At 41.5% G+C, this 17,953-nt stretch overlaps 1 protein-coding gene across 3 annotated transcripts in view; it reads left to right on the top strand.

The window, feature by feature from the left end:
* The window catches only part of asic1b (acid-sensing (proton-gated) ion channel 1b), a 209,265-nt gene that overhangs the window by 155,248 nt on the left and 36,064 nt on the right, over window positions 1-17,953 (top strand). Inside the window, exon 1 of one of the 3 annotated variants that reach the window (XM_054783391.1) lies at window positions 7,598-8,277. The exons of the other annotated variants lie outside the window; for them this stretch is intronic. Coding sequence (XP_054639366.1) covers window positions 7,663-8,277 — 615 coding nt within the window. The 5' untranslated portion in view covers window positions 7,598-7,662. Of the gene's footprint in view, window positions 1-7,597; window positions 8,278-17,953 lie in introns of those variants that run through there. 3 annotated transcript variants of the gene reach the window in all.

Below are 17,953 nucleotides of genomic sequence, written 5' to 3'. Positions count from 1 at the left end.
TATATCAGGAGTTTGTACTTTCATTTGTTCCAGGCTTAACTAGAATCCACTTTCTGCTGGTGTTCTGTTCCTCACTTCTGTTCTCTTTTGTTTAAATGAGGCTGTTAATATATAATCAGGATATTCATCACCAATTCCAATTGAGTTTGCATGCAACACACAACCAAGGGAATTACATAGAAGCCTCGCAGCAAGTGGTTGGACTCTGCAGTCATCAAGGGTTCAGACGTGCCAAACTCCACCCCAGTTCGGACCTGGCTGTGACACTTTGATTAAGTGCGGAATGCATTAACTCCCCAGAGGTGACACAAACAACTTAGTCGACGTGTGTTCCTTTAAGACAAGTCTTTTCTCACGACAAACAGGTTTAGACAGGAACCCCTTAAATGGAAGCAGAGAGGCAATCTATTACGTGCAAAGATCATTGGTGTGGTTGTGTAGCAAACACAGTGTGTTGCCAATTAGCGCAGAGGAGAGTGGGTCGAAAGTGGCCATTGGAAAATGCCATCATCAGCAATCATTAGACTGCATCCGTAACATACTGTTTCACTCCAATCCTGTAGGTGGCGGTAATGCAAATATAAGATGCAGTATGGAGGTGGTACTACCTGCTACTCTACCTGTTGACCCCAATGCAAACAGAAAACAACAACAAAAACTGCCAAAAACTTAGCACCTGTGAATGGTGCTACAGTATACAGTAATATAGAAGTGGCAGGGAGGGTTAAGTGCTTTACGTACACTATAAAGTTTGCAATCCAACCTACCTCAGTGTTCCCAGGGTCAGCGAGTGACGTGTGGCTGTTTTTTCCATCTGAGTTGAACAGCTGCCGCAGTTTTAATGCAGAAGCTGTAGTAATTTTCCATTTGATCAAAGCTAGTTAAGATTTGTCAGATTAAAACATGTAGATGTTCGGACTTGTCTGCACCCTCAATCACCGAGCGGTTCTATTTACGCTTGATACATTTGGCTGGGCGCCAACTTTACAAGCACCGGCAATCACCGGTGGAAGTTAGTTACTAGCCAAGTTAATAGCAGAAATTAAAGTTAGGTGTATCTTAGACGATGTACTGGAAGTTAAAGGGTTAAGTGGGTGTCTTGGTTCATTAATAATGGTATTGTGGTGACCCTAAATCCGCTTCACAACACATCTCATACGTAAATGACCTGTGTTGACATTTTAGCAACATGGCCATTACATTTCGCAGTTTTTATATTTACTGTATATTTATTTTTGGTCTCAAAAAACGTTGTCGTTTAACATCAATTTGTGGGACAGTAAACATTTCAAAACGCACCTGCATTGTTTTGTGATGCTGTTAAATAAAAAAATATATTTCTCCAGTCATATTTTTCATTGTACTTTTCTTAAAAGTAATGTTAAAATCTTGTCTTGTCTCGTCTCGTCTTGTTCTCATGTACCCAATCTTGTGCGTCGTCTCATCTCTGGAGTTGGGTGTCCAGTGACACACCTAGTCTCCAGTCATTGAGTCAGTCTCTGTTCATTTGGTCCAAAACTGCTTTGTTGTGCTCTTTCTTCGCATCCTGACCGTCAAACGTCTTTTGTGTGTTTGCTGAAATCTGCCAATTCCACCCTCAAACCTTTAAGAGGAAATATTTATCTTTTAATAGGATTTTTATATTCTTTTCCGATTTAATCATTGACTTAATTGAAGCCATGTTTCTCCCTTTTTATCTATTTCATTAATGCAGTATTTTAAATTGGATATTCATTTAGCTGCCGCATGCACTTGAACTTAATGAATGGCGGCCCAAGGTCCCCGAACAAATGTCATTGTTTGCTTTGAAAATGTTGTTTTGGTTTTTTTTACAGAAAAGCCTGGTTTGCAGACATTGTATTATATTATGTATGTATTTGTTGTCACCCTGACACATTAGCTAGTCTCTCCATCATTGCTCCTGATGAGCATAGAAATGCCCTTAAGTGTCAAGACAAGTGTCAAGAGTTTGAAGAAGTAAATAATATGAATTACATTTAATTAATAGTGACTTGGAGAGAATCTATGTGTCCACATTCCATCATGGGGAATATGGGGTTCAATAGCACATATACACACTAAATTCAACCTCTTTTTGTCCAGCAGCCATTTCCCATGACGCCCTGGTGCAGTAAGAGTAAAGGACTTAATTGTCTTCCAAGGGGACATTCGGGTTCGCACAGTAATCGGCTGAATCTTGTATGAACCCAGAAACATGAAATTAAACTGCCTGCTAGTTGGCGGATCTCTGTTTAGACTGCCATGTAGACTGGAAGTGAGAATTGTACTCATCCAACATGCACAAAAAAAATCTAATAAGAAAAAACATATAGTATACCATACATAAACTAGTATGTAAAGGATGTGGCCATAGTGGTTTACAATGTTACACTGCACATACACACAAAAGACATTAAAAGAATTATATGACACAAATGCATTTTTAAATGAACAAGAATAATTAATAATAAACTAATAAATGATAATAAAACTGAGAAAAAAGTTGTACTTCTCAGAAAAAAGTAGCATATTTTCTATTAAAAAAAGGTTATGTTTTGCAGAAAAAAAGTTATGATTTCTAGAAAATAGGTTTTTTAACTGACTGCACCGAATGCTTCTATCACTTTTTTAATTGTTTTTATTAATTTTTTTACAGTGTTAATTGTCTTTTTTCATGGTATTGTGACTGCTATTTTACTCTATCACACAATGTACAGCACTTTGTGCCTCTGTCTGTGAAAAGTGCTCTATGAATAAATTTGACTTACTTACTTTAATAAGTATAATCAGTAATAAGTATTTACAAAGGGTGTCACGACTCACAAGATTAAAACCTGACAATATTTCTCGTGGGAAGAGGGCAGCCAGAAGTCTATCAGACTGTGAGCTATGGTATTGCTACTGTGAATGATAATACACGTAATATGGAAGTGGCAGTGTACCAGGCAGGATTGGAACTGCACTTCAAGTGCTTTACACACACAATAATCCTTGCAATCCGACCTACGCTCGATGTTCCCAGCATCATGTCGGAGTTGAACAGCTGCCACTGTGTTATATGTACTCAGTGTAGTAATTCTACATTTGATCAAAGTTACCTATGATTTTTCAGATCAAAACACGAACACTGCATATTGACACCACTGCTGCTGTTTTTTTAGTTCTGAGTTTGGAAAAGTTAACGCTAGGTGTAGGCATTTGTTTACTTTATTGCTATGAGAAATCAATGTGGCGAGGCAGAAGTTCCGGTAATGCTTAGAATGGCCAAAATACACAAAATACAGTAAGTATTGCATGTTATCATGAATGTACCTGTTACAACATGGTCACAGTATGCAAACAATAAAACATTGTTGTAGGTTTTTGGAGGTTTTTCAATAGCGGCCTTTGTAGGTGGCATAGGTGGATCCCATTACGTGCAGTACTGAGCTGTTTCTTTTTATCTGTTTTTACATCTTTAGAATGCACAGAATAGAGAAACACATACAGTATGTGTTCATGTCTCACATAAGGATTGTGGATTATTGGCAAAATTTTAAAAAAAAATTGCAGTTTTCCTTTAAGGTTCGTCTCAATTTTACAGGAAAACATCTTGATGATCCACAAGACCTTTGGGAAAATATTCTGTGGTCTGACGAGACAAAACTTGAACTTTTTTATGCCATTACATCTGGCATAAAAGTAACGCCACATTTCAGAAAAAGAACATCATACCAACAGTAAAATATGGTGGTGGCAGTGTGATGGTCTGGGGTTGTTTTGCTGCTTCAGGACCTGGAAGACTTGCTGTGATAAATGGAACCATGAATTCTGCTGTCGACCAAAAAAATCCCAAAGGTGAATGTCCGGCCATCTGTTTGTGACCTCCAGCTGAAACCAACTTGGGTTCTGCAGCAGGACAATGATCCAAAACACACCAGCAAGTCCACCTCTGAATGGCTGAAGAAAAACAAAATGAAGACTTTGGAGTGGCCTAGTCGAAGTCCTGACCTGAATCCTATTGAGATGCTCTGGCATGACCTTTAAAAGGCACTTCATGCTGGAAAACCCTCCAATGTGGCTGAATTACAACAATTCTGCAAAGATGAGTGGGCCAAAATTCCTCCACAGCGCTGTAAGGGACTCATTGCAAGTTATCACAAATGCTTGATTGCAGTTGTTGCTGCTAAGGGTGGCCCAAACAGTTGTTAGGTTTAGTTTAGGGGGCAATCACTTTTTCAAACAGGGCCATGTAGGTTTCAATTTTTTTTGTTCCTTAATAATAAAAAGTTTCATTTAAAAACTGCATTTTGTGTTCAGTTGTGTTGTCATGGACTAATATTTAAATTAGTTTGATGATCTGAAACATTTAAGTGTGAAAAACATAGGGAGAGGTCAAACACTTGTTCACACCACTGTTTTTACTTTATTATCATAGTAGTCTGTGCCCTACTTTATATACTAATACAAACCTGTTGTCTAACTAATTACAGTGTTTTGGTTTTTTTTATCAAAATTTTACTAAATTCAACAGGCTGCTCTTTTTGAAAAGACTACTTTTTTGTAAAAAAAAAAAAAAAAAAACATTGTTTTTTTTTCTTCTTTTGGAAATTTTCTTCAAAATATAACTTTTTTCTCACTTTACTAAAAAAACAGAAAAAAATACTTTTTTGTTATTATTGTAGTATACGTTTTTGTCTCTTTTCAGTGTCCTAATACTGGTACTTTACATGCTGTTTTCTACAACAGACTATTAGGGCCACAAGGAAAAAAAATAATCATCTGAAATTTCGAGAATAAAGTCGTAAACTTATTTATGAGGAAAAAGTCATAAATTTACGAGGATAAAGTAATAAATTTACGAGAATAAAGTCGTAATATTACGTGTCGTATGTGCATGGAGGGCTATAACAAGTTGTTTTTTTTTTTATTTACGACTTTATTCTCGAAATCTCTGATTATTTTAATACTACGTCATATGAAAAGGGGGGAGTTATGTGACCCTTGGCCTTGGGCAATGGTAATAATACACCTTTTTTTCTCGTAAATTTACGACTGTATGCTTGTAAATTTACGACTTTATTCTCGAAATCTCTCTTTTTTTTTTTCTTTTTTTTAAAAAATGTGGCCCTAATACGCCGTCGTACTTTGCTGACTAATTACATTTTTATTTTTTTTTTGGTCGGGGGGGGTTCAATCTTACTAAAGACAGCCGGCTGCCAAGAGACAGGCCACTTTTTTTTTTACAGCATCCTCTTCCAGATGATGCTCCCTGTGGCCAATAGATAATACATTCAAAAAGACTCTTATACAATCCTAGTTCCATCTTGTATCTGTCCTGTTTTATAGAGCCGCTTTTGCAATAAGATGTTGGAATGCTCCTCTGGCCAATTTAAGCGTTATGATGTGTCACAGCAGCACTAAAAGACATCTGCCAGCAGGTTCACAAAGATGAGCAGTCATGCAGGCGGCCAGGAGGCCGACATTAAGACAAAAAGAATATCTTATAATGAGCACTACTAACCTTTTTTGCAGCGTGCTGGAAAACTACCTTCAGTACTGTATAGATACAAGTTCAGTGGAGCAGTGGACTGCTCCGTTATGTTCCTATCGCATCTTCTGCAAGACACCTGAGTCATCTGCCTCATGCTTTTTCTTCACACAGTGAAACTATTTTGTTCACACTTCTTTTCCCCTCAGTCACGCAACAGTTCGCATATAGCCAAGTGATGGCGGGGAGCAGTTCAAGAGTGAGACTGTGAGCTGCATGCATGGTGCCCGGCTCCTGTTTGGGATTTTAACACGAGCAATATGACAAGCGGATGAGCATGAACCACCACTCAGCTGACCCCCACCCCCTTAGATTGTGATGCTTTCACAACCCCCTGCAGCTTGCCTGCAGGGACCGCTGACTGCTCTTGACCCCTCGCTAACACACTCAAAGCTTCACATACAGCATGCCGCTTAATATCTACCCTTATTACCTGCCTTCTAACTGCCTCTGTCTAACACTCAAACTCTGGAGCCCTCCGTGCCATACTTTGAAACCTTACACTATGTACTCCCAGTGTGAACTTTCATTTCTCGAATTCTTGAATTTCTGCCTGCCTTTGACCCTTGCTACCTCCAGTGCATGGTAAGCCTTACTTCCTGCCCTTGAACCATCACTGACAATCCTCAAAACTTTAATTTCTGCCCTTGAAACTTACATTTTTGTCCTTTAACCAGTACTGCCTCTCTTTTATCGTTGCTACCCATGAACTCTTTCTGCCCTGAACCTTCACTAGCTGCCCTCAAAACCTCAAAATCCACCCTCAAGACTTTGTTGCCGGCCATTGACCCTTGCTACCTTCCCTTAAACCCTTACGGACAGCCCTGTTTCCACCCTCAAACCTGCGCTGCTCGTGTTTGACTCTTACTTCCCTCTTGAATCCTGCCTAATACCTTTGACCTTTTACTTCCTGTCTTTGAACTCTGCCCTTGAACCATACCTAAAAATTATGTCAGGGAAGTCTTCTGCATCAAATCAAGCAAAGGCCACCAAAGTGAACAAGCTGCTGGCATTGCTTGGGTTAAGAAAGGTCCCTTGAGGAGAGACCTTCATGTCTTCCCTCCTCATCCTTTTCCTGCTCCTTTGAGATGTAGTTGACTTTTAATTGGCCATTCTGTTCAATATCAGCAAATCTGGAGCATGTTTGCATTAATGTTGAGTGATAGCTCTTTTTTCAACAAGTAGGCTAACCTAGCATAAAGTCGCTGTTAAAATGTGAGTGTAATGGTAGCGCCGTAGCTGACATAGCTATGCTAGTATTGCTTAATGTTACGTTGTTGTATGTGATATATGGTATCTATTACATTGGACAAGTGCAGAGTTAGGGTGTAAAAAATGCATAAAGTGCACAATTGCGCTCCATGGAGACACACACTCGTGTGGACAAACATAGCTCATTAGCATGAAAGCTACAGACACACAAAGCAGCGTGTTCCTACTATGGCTTACTAACAGCACTTTTAAACTGCCTAAATTCCAACATCAAGGCTCGATTTTGGGCAACACACTTCCAGTACACTATTGTGGTAGACCTATCTTTGAGACTTAAAATTGGTGAAAAATAGTACAATACCTACGGGTCCGATGCTGGTTCGAATCGGTTCAAAACGTGTATATTATGTTAATTGTAGACTTGTTGTCCATAAGGCGTTAACGTGAGTGTGAATACTTGTCTATTCCAGTCCAGGGTGTACCCGCCTCGGCTCCAGCTCACTCAGGACAGGCACCTTGCTAAAAAGAAAAGCTGTTGTTCTGAGGTCATCACCTACATACAGCCAGTAGGTAGCACTGTCTGTTGATATATGATATTGATGTTGTGATGTTTTGATGAAGCAGTTGAGCAAGTGTTGATTCAAACTTTGTGTTTAGTGCACATTTCCGCAATTATATTTAATTTATTTGTCTATAAAAACGCCACTGGTGAAGTGAATGTGTATGTGGGAAGCTGAAAATACAGAAGTACTCCTCTGCACAAGCTGCAGCTTTCTCTCTCTCTCTCTATCTCTCTCTCTCTTATTCGCTCTCTCTCTGTCTCGCTCTCTGCAAACCATCCGAGGGCGCACAGTCGAGTGCTAGTTGCGCACACCATAGTGACCACAACGGCACCGCTTGGGCTTACGCCCACCAGCAAAATGTGCCAGTGCGAATCGTCCGGGTCCAAATCGAGACCTGGCTCTCTAGCCGAAGCTGGCCGGCTCTTCGTAAAGCACACCACCCTGCACGGCCTGCGGCACGTCTTCAGCGGCGGCTCGTACCCGCGCAGGGTGGCCTGGCTACTAGCGCTCGCCGCGGCCGTGGCGCTGCTCCTCGCCTGGTCGTCCAACCGGGTGCGCTACCTGCTCTCGTCGCCCGTCTACACCAAGGCGCACATGGTGTACGCCAAGCGGCTCGTCTTCCCCGCCGTCACCATATGCAACCAAAACCTCCTCCTGCCCAGACGCATGAAGAAGACGGACATCTTCAGCGCCGGGAGGTGGCTGGGGCTGCTGGGGAGGAACTGGCAGGTGTCCCCCGCAGCCAGAGAGGCGCTGGTGGTGCCGAGCATGAGGAGCGACACCCCCGCTGGCAGCGAGCCGCCCTGGTCACCGCTCTCCCGGATCTTGGACTTCAACCACTTTCTTCCTCCTTCCCGGGAGGCGCAGCCTTCCATGAGGCAGCTGCTGGACCGGCTGGGACATCAGCTGGAGGAGATGCTCTTGTACTGTCGCTACCAGGGGGAGATGTGCGGGCCTCGCAATTTCAGCACCGTGAGTGTAACAAGAAAGTAATCACCCCCCTCCTCTTTCTTTCCTCCTCCTTTCCAACAGGTTGGTCAGCACTGAATTCAATTGCTTAGAGATGCGCATCTGTGTTTTTTTATTCTCCACCTCTGCCTTTCTCCTTTGGACAACAGTAGAATATTCTTTGACATCTCACTGCGCTGTCTTTGCTCTTTGAATTTAAAACTTCCGTATGAAAAATATATATGGAGAAAACAAAACTATGTTAAAATCTGTTTACTTAACCACCCATGCATTTTCGATACCGCTCGTCCTCATTAGGGGCATGGATGAGCTGGAGCCTATTCCAACTGACTATGGGTGAGAGAGTGCACCCTGTAGCACATGTCAATCACAGGACACATACTGTACATAGTATATAAACAACCATTCACACTCACATTCACAACTATGGACAATTTAGAGTTCACAATTAACCTAAAATGCATGTTTGGGGGATACGGGAGGAAGCCCATGCACACGCAGGCAGAACCTGCAAACTCTACGAAATGGGATCTCTAGACTGTGAGCCTGACATGCTAACCACGAAGCCACCATGCGGCCCATTTTGAATATTTTCCCCAGTTGCCCAGTACTGTCCTGTATTCCTAACGTATGTGGTGACTGACCTACAACACCAAGCAAGCACATCTGTATGTTCAGACCACAATGTACCTTGTACTCAGCCCTGATGTATTGCATTGTTTTTAGATACAGTCGTCCCTCACCACATCACGGTTCAAATGTCGTGGCTTCACTCTCACAACTTTTCAAAAATGTATTAATAAATAAATCATACTGTTTTGTGGTTGAATATGGCCTATTAGTATTTAAACAAAATACATTTTTAAGCAAATTGTATATATTTTTTTCCCTAAATTATGTATTTTCAAACATAAAAATAGCTAAATGGACTAAAATACATATAAGACCAAAGGCCAAAAATTGCAAGAATTTACAATTTGGATCCTAAGGAGGTTTTAAGTAGAGCTTCAAAATGTAAAAAGAAAAAAATGGAGTTAGACAGTTATTTTTTTGAAGAACCATTAAAGTGAAATAGGCTGTTCATCAGCTGATCAAAAATTAAAGACCACAGCCTTTAAAAGCCAAAATCTTGGCAAAAATGTGGATTCAGTGTCATTTTCCGTCAGGTATTCACACTGTCATGAGCTCTTGATGGCAAAGACAAAAAAGCTTTCTCTCTTTGAATGCAGTCAGCTGCATAAGCAAGGCCTCTCGCGGCGCCATTGCTGCTGAGGTTGGATGCATTTTAAATTTCCTAAAAGAGCAGAGTTATGGAACAAAAAAGTCAAGTGGGAGAACCAAAGAAATGTCACCGTCCCTGAGCCGGAGGATCCGACCGGCTATCAAGACGCAGGAAAATCCTCGGCCCAAATAAGGGTTGTTACTGGTGCTGAGTGCAGTTCAATAACCATCAGACAGCATCTGTGAGAGAGGGGTCTGAAGAACAAAATGTCTTCAAAGGCCGTATTGCCCGTTTGGAATTTGCATGAGAGCAACAAACATGGGACATTCAAAGGTGGAAGAAAGCTTTATTTTCTGATGAGAGAAAATGTAACCTTGACGCTTACATTGATGGCTTCCAATGTTACTGGCATGACAAGGAGAGCCCACCTGACATGTTTTCTACACGGCACAGTGGAGGGGGCGCCATCATAATATGGGGTGCTTTTATTCTTCAGTGGAAAAATGAAGATTCAGGTTGTGCAGGGTCGTCAAACGGCAGGTGGCTATGTGGAGATGTTGCAGGGGCAACCCTCATGACTGAAGGCCCTCATCTCTGTGCTAATGACAGGATAATGCTGCAGTTTACAATGCTCACCTGGAGCAAGGACTACTTCCAGATGAATAACCTCACTCTTTTGGACCATCCTGCATGTTCCCCTTATCTAGATCCAACTGAGAACATTTGGGGATGGATGGCAAGAGAAGTTTACAAAAATGGGCATCAGTCCCAGACAGTGGATGCTCTCCACGAAGCCATTTTCACCACCCAGAGCAACATTCCCGCTAACTTCCTGGAAACACAGGCATCAAGCATGCCCATACCAATTTTTCAGCAGATTAACAAAGAATGGTGCAGCTACCTGTGCCGCACGGTGGCCTAGGTGTTAGCATGTTGGCCACACAGTTGGGAGATCTGGAAGATCAGGGTTTGAATCTCCGTTGGGCATCTCTGTGTGGAGTCTGCATGTTCTCCCCGTGCGTACTCCGGGTAGTCCGGTTTCCTCCCACATTCCAAAAACATGCATGTTAGGTTAATTGTCGACTCTAAATTGTCCATAGGTATGAATGTGAGTGGGAATGGTTGTTTGGCTATATGTGCCCTTTGATTGGCTGGCGACCAGTCCAGGGTGTACCCCGCCTCTCGTCCGAAGTCAGCTAGGATAGGCTCCAGCATACCCACGACCCTAGTGAGGATAAGCGGCATAGAAAATGAATGGATGGGTGGTGCAGCTACTCATTACTGAGTCCTTTTTTGAACTTTTAATTTCTACTTGAGGGGGTTTTGTTTTTTTGAGCTATGGTCTTAAACTTTTGATCAGCCTGCGAACAGCCTATTTCAGTTCAATGGTTGCTAGGGCTGCCCCAAGATGTCATATGTCAAGATTTCTCGTTTAGAGAAAAACTGTCTTGTGGGCACGAGGCCTAACGCGATAATACAAAAATCACACCATAAATGAAAATGAACTGGATAATTTTGCCGGCCTCAATATATATTGCCATGCGCATGTGTGTCTGTTTTCCTAGTCTCTCGCCTCCAAACAGGCAGGAAGAGGGTCAGTCTGTGCATTGCTTTCAGCACCTTGGCGCGAATGCTGAACTGAGAAATGATGGGGATCTACTATAACATGTTCTGGGACAAAATGTTCAAAAGATTAAATCTAGAATGACAAATCAAACCGTTAACCCACTTTTGAATGACATTGAATTTATGGGGAAAAAATGCCATTACTTCATCCAAATTGCAATAATAGATGAAAATAATTCAACCAACTTATTTTCTTAGTCGATTAATGTGAAGCTTGTTGTTTCTATTAATCGAGTAATCGTAGATGGACCAAATCAATATGAACCAAACACAGAACAGTTTGTGGTTTGGTCCGCAAGTTATCAGAAAAAAGCCCAAAAAGTTGATCACTGTTTTCCAACGGCAAAGCTGATGTGTGTGAATATCTTGGTTTGCTTAAAACACAAAGATAATAGGTCTGCTTTCATGGATGACTAAGGAATTAAAACAATATTCACATTTGAGTGGCTGAAATAAGAGGATATTTACATTTTTAAATTTAAAAAAACAATTAATTCAATAGCAAAATAGTTGTTGTTTAATTGGATAACCGATTCATCATTGGTTAATTGATGCAGCTCTAGTTTAAGAGTGTGACAGTGTTCTCCTAATTACTATTTTTATTCCAATTTCTCACCCAATGGCATAAATGATGTACAATATAAGTTTATAGGTTGTGTATCGTTATAAAACTAACAACTGGAATGCATTTTTAGCTAGCATCGTGCAGATGAAAGAACATTGATCAGTATTGTTGTTTAACCTGTTTAATTATGTGGCCACTTGTTGCTAGGCAGAGTTCATAGGGCTCGTGGAGTCACAGAAGAACAGGAAGTCCAAACACACACTAAGGACACACTAAGTTGTTTTTTGAATTTTTTTGAAGTAATAATCAGTCAATCACTACTCTGTATTAAATATAAAAATGCAGCGTCACACTGCTACACTGCTTTATTGCAGTCATATAGATACACCCCCCATGATGCAACATTAACCATATGGCGTGTCCTTTGGTGTCCATCACTGCTGGATCGATGTGTTTACAATCTCACAAGAGACTCATTCCGGCGTCCTAATGAAGACTTTTGATTCATGTCCAGTTGCTTTCCAACAACTCACTCCTTTGGCCTTTTATTGCCAAGCTGTAGTCCCATTGATTGCACTCCATCATCGCATGGAGGACAAAGTGAGCTCATTACACACAAGCATGTTGAGCACACTTTGAGGACTACTGAGTACCACTGAGTAGTTAAAAATACATGTTTGGCATTTACGAAAGAGGATCGTCTTGTCCCATGCCTCCAAAAATATTCAAATGTGCCAGCATTGCTTGGTGTTGCATCCTAAAGAGCGACAACGCAGCAGCAGCAGCCAGTTCCAGAGATAAACGGCACAGTGGTCTATGTTTTTGGGGAATGGCGGGTGTGCACTGATAATCGATGCCTGTGTGGCCCGAGGGTGTCCAAGACGAGCTGTTTGCATGAAATAGAGTCGGTCGCACTTGAGAGGCGAGCGAGGACCTTTTCGTCAAGTAGTTTTCGAGGATGTATTGACTTTAGTGCAGAACAACCAGCCTTGTTGGTGGGGGTTTTCCCAAAGCTGTAAATATCCCTCGCTGTTTTCTCCATCCTTCTTGATCAGTTCTTATTTTACAGCACACATGCGTCATTTTCATGGCAGGCCTCCCTTTCCGGTTGTTTGTTGGGATTTATTTCCAAGAACGTGCCTTACTCCACTGACTGGGATTTCTACCTGTTTTCGAACATCAGACTAAACTCTATTTACTCTCCACATTTTCTGCAGTGACTCAGTTAGTTTGATGGATGACCTTCCTTCCGGATTTAGTCATGCTATATTCCATATTCAGTGACGTGCGATCAGAGCCTCACAGAAACGAATAATAGCATAAAATAAATATTAATAGTTGTCCATTGAATGAATAATAAATTAATAAATGTATTTTGTGTATGATTACTGTCGGTTTTAGCGTTTTATTCAGTAAAAATTGCTGAATTTCCAGATTTCCTGATGAAATACAGGTTAGAAACCTAAGGTGAGGCCACCATGAGAGTGGCTTCTTGGCCCTCATGCACAAGCCCCGCCTACCGTCTGATTACACACTGACTTGGCTCATGGCTCCTGCCAGTTTGTGTCAGCATTTTGCCAATAATATCACGTTGCAGAAACATTTATTATACACTATGACTTTCTATAGCCTGTATAATGTCTGTAATAGAAGTGTGACATAATTATTCTTGCTAATCAGACAATAAAACACTTAGTTTTCAATTCATGACGTCATGAAAACCCAAAACTTTTGAGCACCTCTTCTCTTCTTCCGCCCTTTTCTGTGTCGCTGTTGGATAGAAAGAGCCCTGGAATGGGGTGAGGAAAGTTGGCCACTTTGTAAGTGGTCCGCCTCTTTGCAAGGGTATTCTGTGGTGTGAAGCTTAACTTTGTACGGTTTTGAGACATGGAAGGTGACAAAGGCCGCCAACAATGGAGAGCATCGAGAGAAAATGGAGAGCCAGAGCATGAGGTCTCAGGAGACGATGGAAGTTTATCAGGTATATCTTAAGGAACGAGGCCAACGATGACTGAGCTATCGCCGTGATGGCTGGCCCTGAGGGGACGAGATTGCGTGGGAGACCCAAGACCACCTGGAGGCAAACAGTAGAGAAAGCGAGGGAGTCTGCTGGTTGGGGGACATACAACAAAACGAGGGCGACAGGTGACAGTGTGGCGTGGAGGCAGCCTCTGGAGGCCATATGTGCCACAAGGCACCAAGTGAATAGGACATAGGAAGTTTAACACTCGACACTCTGTTGTGTTAAATGCAATTGTCGCTGCCGACATGTATTTTAGACGTCACACCAGACATTGTTATCATATTGCATCTAATTATCTGTTACTGTGTGGAAGTGCACATTAGTAGTATCATGTCTTTCGCTGGGATCCGTATAAACGGCACAGGAGATTAAATGCCAGATTTTAGTGGTACGGCTCTGAGGTGGCTATTTTGAGGGATGTCTGGGATACAGAGTGGAACCTGTTTGTTTGGTTAAACAATGCATATCCTCATTGGAGGATTCCCAGTGGTATACACCACCAGTGAAAAGTTTCTCATGCTACTAAATGAGAAAGTGTGTCCATGCTTTTGACTGGTAGTGTACATTGTGGTCTTGTATGTCTGTTGACAAAAAAACCCCAACTGCTATATACCGTAATTTCCGGTGTATAAGCCGCTACTTTTTTCTTAAACTTCGAACCCTCCGGCTTATACAGCGGGGTGGGTAATTTGTGACCATGTTCTAATCTTGTGACATCTCCTTCACTTCAGCACTACTGCTGATCATTTAAATACTGTGCCGCTCAGAAGGAAACGGTAGCCCGGAAGGAAACTGTAGATCTTTCCTTGGCGGGAGCCAATCACAAGCTATATGGGAACTCACGACAAGCTTGTCAACCCACTGGAAATCGCAAGAGGTTATTATTCAGCATATGTCTGACTCACGGTGTCATCTTACAAAGAATGCTAAAATCATCACACAGCAATTTAACACTCAAAAGTTATACCTAACCTACTTCTTCCCCATAATGCATTTCGGCCAGCAGAGAGGTTCATTGGCCAATGGCTGCCACGGTGGCCCGGCAGGCCACCAGCGGGAGCTCATGAGCTCAGGCAGCTTAGGGTCCTTGTCTTGTATATTTCTTAGGTATACCGTTTGAGTGTTAAGTTGCTGTGTGATGATTTTTGTATTCTTTGTAAGATGACACCGTGAGTCAGAATACCGAGTAATGACCTCCTGCCATTTCTGATGGGTTGACGAGCTTGTTGTGAGTTTTCTCATAGCTCATGATTGGCTCCTGTCAAGTAAAGAGCTGCCTGGTCCTCACGGACTTGTGTGCGCCACAATATGTCTTTTTATGATGTGCACATGTGCGGCTTTCAGTCCAGTGCGGCTTATATATGTACAAATGTGTTTTTCTCTCAAAATTTAATGGGTGCGGGTAAAAACACCGATGTGTCGTATACAGCGGAAATTACAGTACCAGTTTTTGCACAATTGTTTCATTCTAGTTTTGTTAGAAAGCACCCGAACTGTATCCTATTTTGAATTTCTCTTTGAGTAAACATGCATACTAGTAATGCTGGAACCGCAGGCGCCATATGCAAAAGAAGAGCCTCATTAGCTTCCCCAAAGTGGGCCAAAGTGGGATTCCAGGGACTGTAACTTGCTTATATTAGAGAATGAACCAACGGCATGCATGCATAAAGGGCTTGCCATAAAACTTCTACTTTTGGGGGGTTGAGGGGAGGTGTTTTGAACTTTGCAGTCCTGCAGGGCCACTCTGGTGAAATCCCAGCAGAGTGCTAACGAGCTGGAAATTAGCAAAATAGGTTCCCCTCGTTAATCACTCGAGGGCACTGCTGCTTATCATCCCTAAAGGTTATCGTGTTTGTGCTCCAGCGCTACTTTTAGTTGTCTTTCTAACTACCTGCTGGACAAAAGTGTAATATTCATTCTATTTAATGACCACGGTTTTCCTTCTAGCAGCTCTCATGGGAAATGTGAGAAGTGTGTGACTCAATGCTGAGGCACTCATCAACAGCTTGTTGCTAAATGTTTCACTCGCTTGTTTTTGTGCTAGACTCTGACTCGACTGTGGAATAATGATCAGAAACCTACAAGGGACTCATAATAATATCAATCTTGCATTGTTTATGAGCTTGTAAACAATTGAGGTCTCTGATGAGATGTTGACATTGCAGCAGTTTTATCAGAACAGGACAAAGGTTGTTGGTGTCAGTAACTGTTTGGTGAGACAAGCACCTGACTGATCGCCATAACAGGCATTCATTGCAGATTGCATTATCTCAAAACGGGCACAATAATAACAACATACTAATCATAATAACAACATAGGCTATCGTTGGGGCTATAATCCACGATAAGCGGAAACTCAACTCTGAACCTCTGACATCACTTCCTGTCATCCACACATCTGTCTGCCCGCCACTAAGGTCCCCTAGGGGTCCCGTAGGAGTTTTACTTACATGTTAAATTGCTAAAATAGCCACCGCAGGAAGTACCGTCCAGAAAAAAAACACAAGGAACTGCTAACGTGTGAGGCTGTTATCTTTTTTATGTCCGTCTTATTTTCTTTGATTATATTTACTATATTGGGTAATACAAACATAAAGGTGACGGTGTGGGTGTGGGTGTTTCATGTCGAGATGGCTCTAATAATGTTAAAGAACATATTTAGAAAAGTTTTCTTTGCCATAACTAAGAAAATACTCCATTTATTAATATTGTATCCTACTTTGCGGAAATTCCCTGATCACAGTCGCGTCTGGGACCAGTTAACAGCGATACAAAACGAGGGACGACTAATGATAAGTATTTCACATTCACAGTTTCAAAGTTTACAGGTCATCAAAACAGTTGATATCATTCAATAATTTGGAATTCAATTCAGTATGGCAATAAAGATTATTACACATAATTCCTCAATAGTTGTGTACATAACCTGAGTCGTGCATATCAGTCAAAATAGCTAGGTGGCGTTCATTATACACACAGTTCATGTGTTAGGTCCAGTTAGCATTTGCTATCAAACATTACAGATATACAAGAAATGAAAATGATTATGCAAAAGACATTACAGCAACATATTAAAAAGGTTTCAGCAATGGGCACATTAATCATGAAATAACAGTCTCACAAACAAAAGTGTAGGAATCGCACGTTTCTATTGTAGAGAGCTGCTACAAGTGAACAGATAACTTTTGTTAGAAATGGAGGTATTTTACCGCTGAGTTAGTTTATCCGTAATCGAAAGAATAAAAATGAAAGTTGCATTTCTGTGTGTCGCTTGGGACGGGTGTTCACCACTTAATCTTTGCCAACAGCGAATCAGGAGCGGAGATTAATGTCAGCTGACTGATATCATATGACATCTACAAAGTAACGTTTATGACGTGGCTCAACCTTGACGTAATGGGCACCCCTGCATTATACTGTGTCCATTTTTAAATCACAATTTGGATTTATTTTGCATTTCCTCTCATTCTCAAGGAGTCAGAATTTACACATATAGACATTCACCTAAGTCTCATAAGTGGAGTTAAAGGTTCCAGAATGTTTTTGCTGATGAGGATGACTCTGTTAACTTTTGACCGCAACTATACATGCTTTTGATTGGACAGATGCTTCTGCGTCGCTGTACTTCTGCATCACATAAACAAACCAATGACACCCATTGACTGTTCGCCTTCTCATCCAGACTGTCTGTCACAGGTGTATATATATTTTTACATTTTGTCAGTGTTATAAGAACACGTTTGTTTGGCAGCGCTCCTCGTGATATCAATGCCATGGTTTCCTGGCAACTTGGGGTGGGGGGCGGCCCTGTCATATCCGTGCGGCGCTGTCATGTGAATGATAGCCGAGGGGGGCCTCAACACTCTCATGCTGTCAAGCTGTGAATTATTCAGATAAAATGATGACTTTTTTTTTTTTTTTTTTACACACGGCAACAACACAATTGGGTCATTGACTTTGTGCTTTCTTCACAACATACAACAAACATATGCTGCTAGACAGCCAGCGAACCAACAAAGAAAGCTCCAAATGCTGTTTAAGTGAAAAATGTCAAGGATTGTCAAATGGCGAGAAGAGCACTCACTCTTGCTGTCACTGAAACTATCCTTTTTGGAGAAGATGTCTCACTTCAACTTTTTAACCATAGCTTTTTAACCATTTTAAACTTATTTATTTACCAACTATAAACTTATTCACACTTTATAAACCAACCACCGTGAAACCACCGTCTTTGACAGTGACA

This window comes from Dunckerocampus dactyliophorus, chromosome 8 (genome assembly GCF_027744805.1).
Source record: "Dunckerocampus dactyliophorus isolate RoL2022-P2 chromosome 8, RoL_Ddac_1.1, whole genome shotgun sequence".
Classification (NCBI taxonomy): Eukaryota; Metazoa; Chordata; class Actinopteri; order Syngnathiformes; family Syngnathidae; genus Dunckerocampus; species Dunckerocampus dactyliophorus.
Note: the sequence above shows the minus strand (reverse complement) of the source record. Positions and strands in the feature narration are given on the sequence as shown.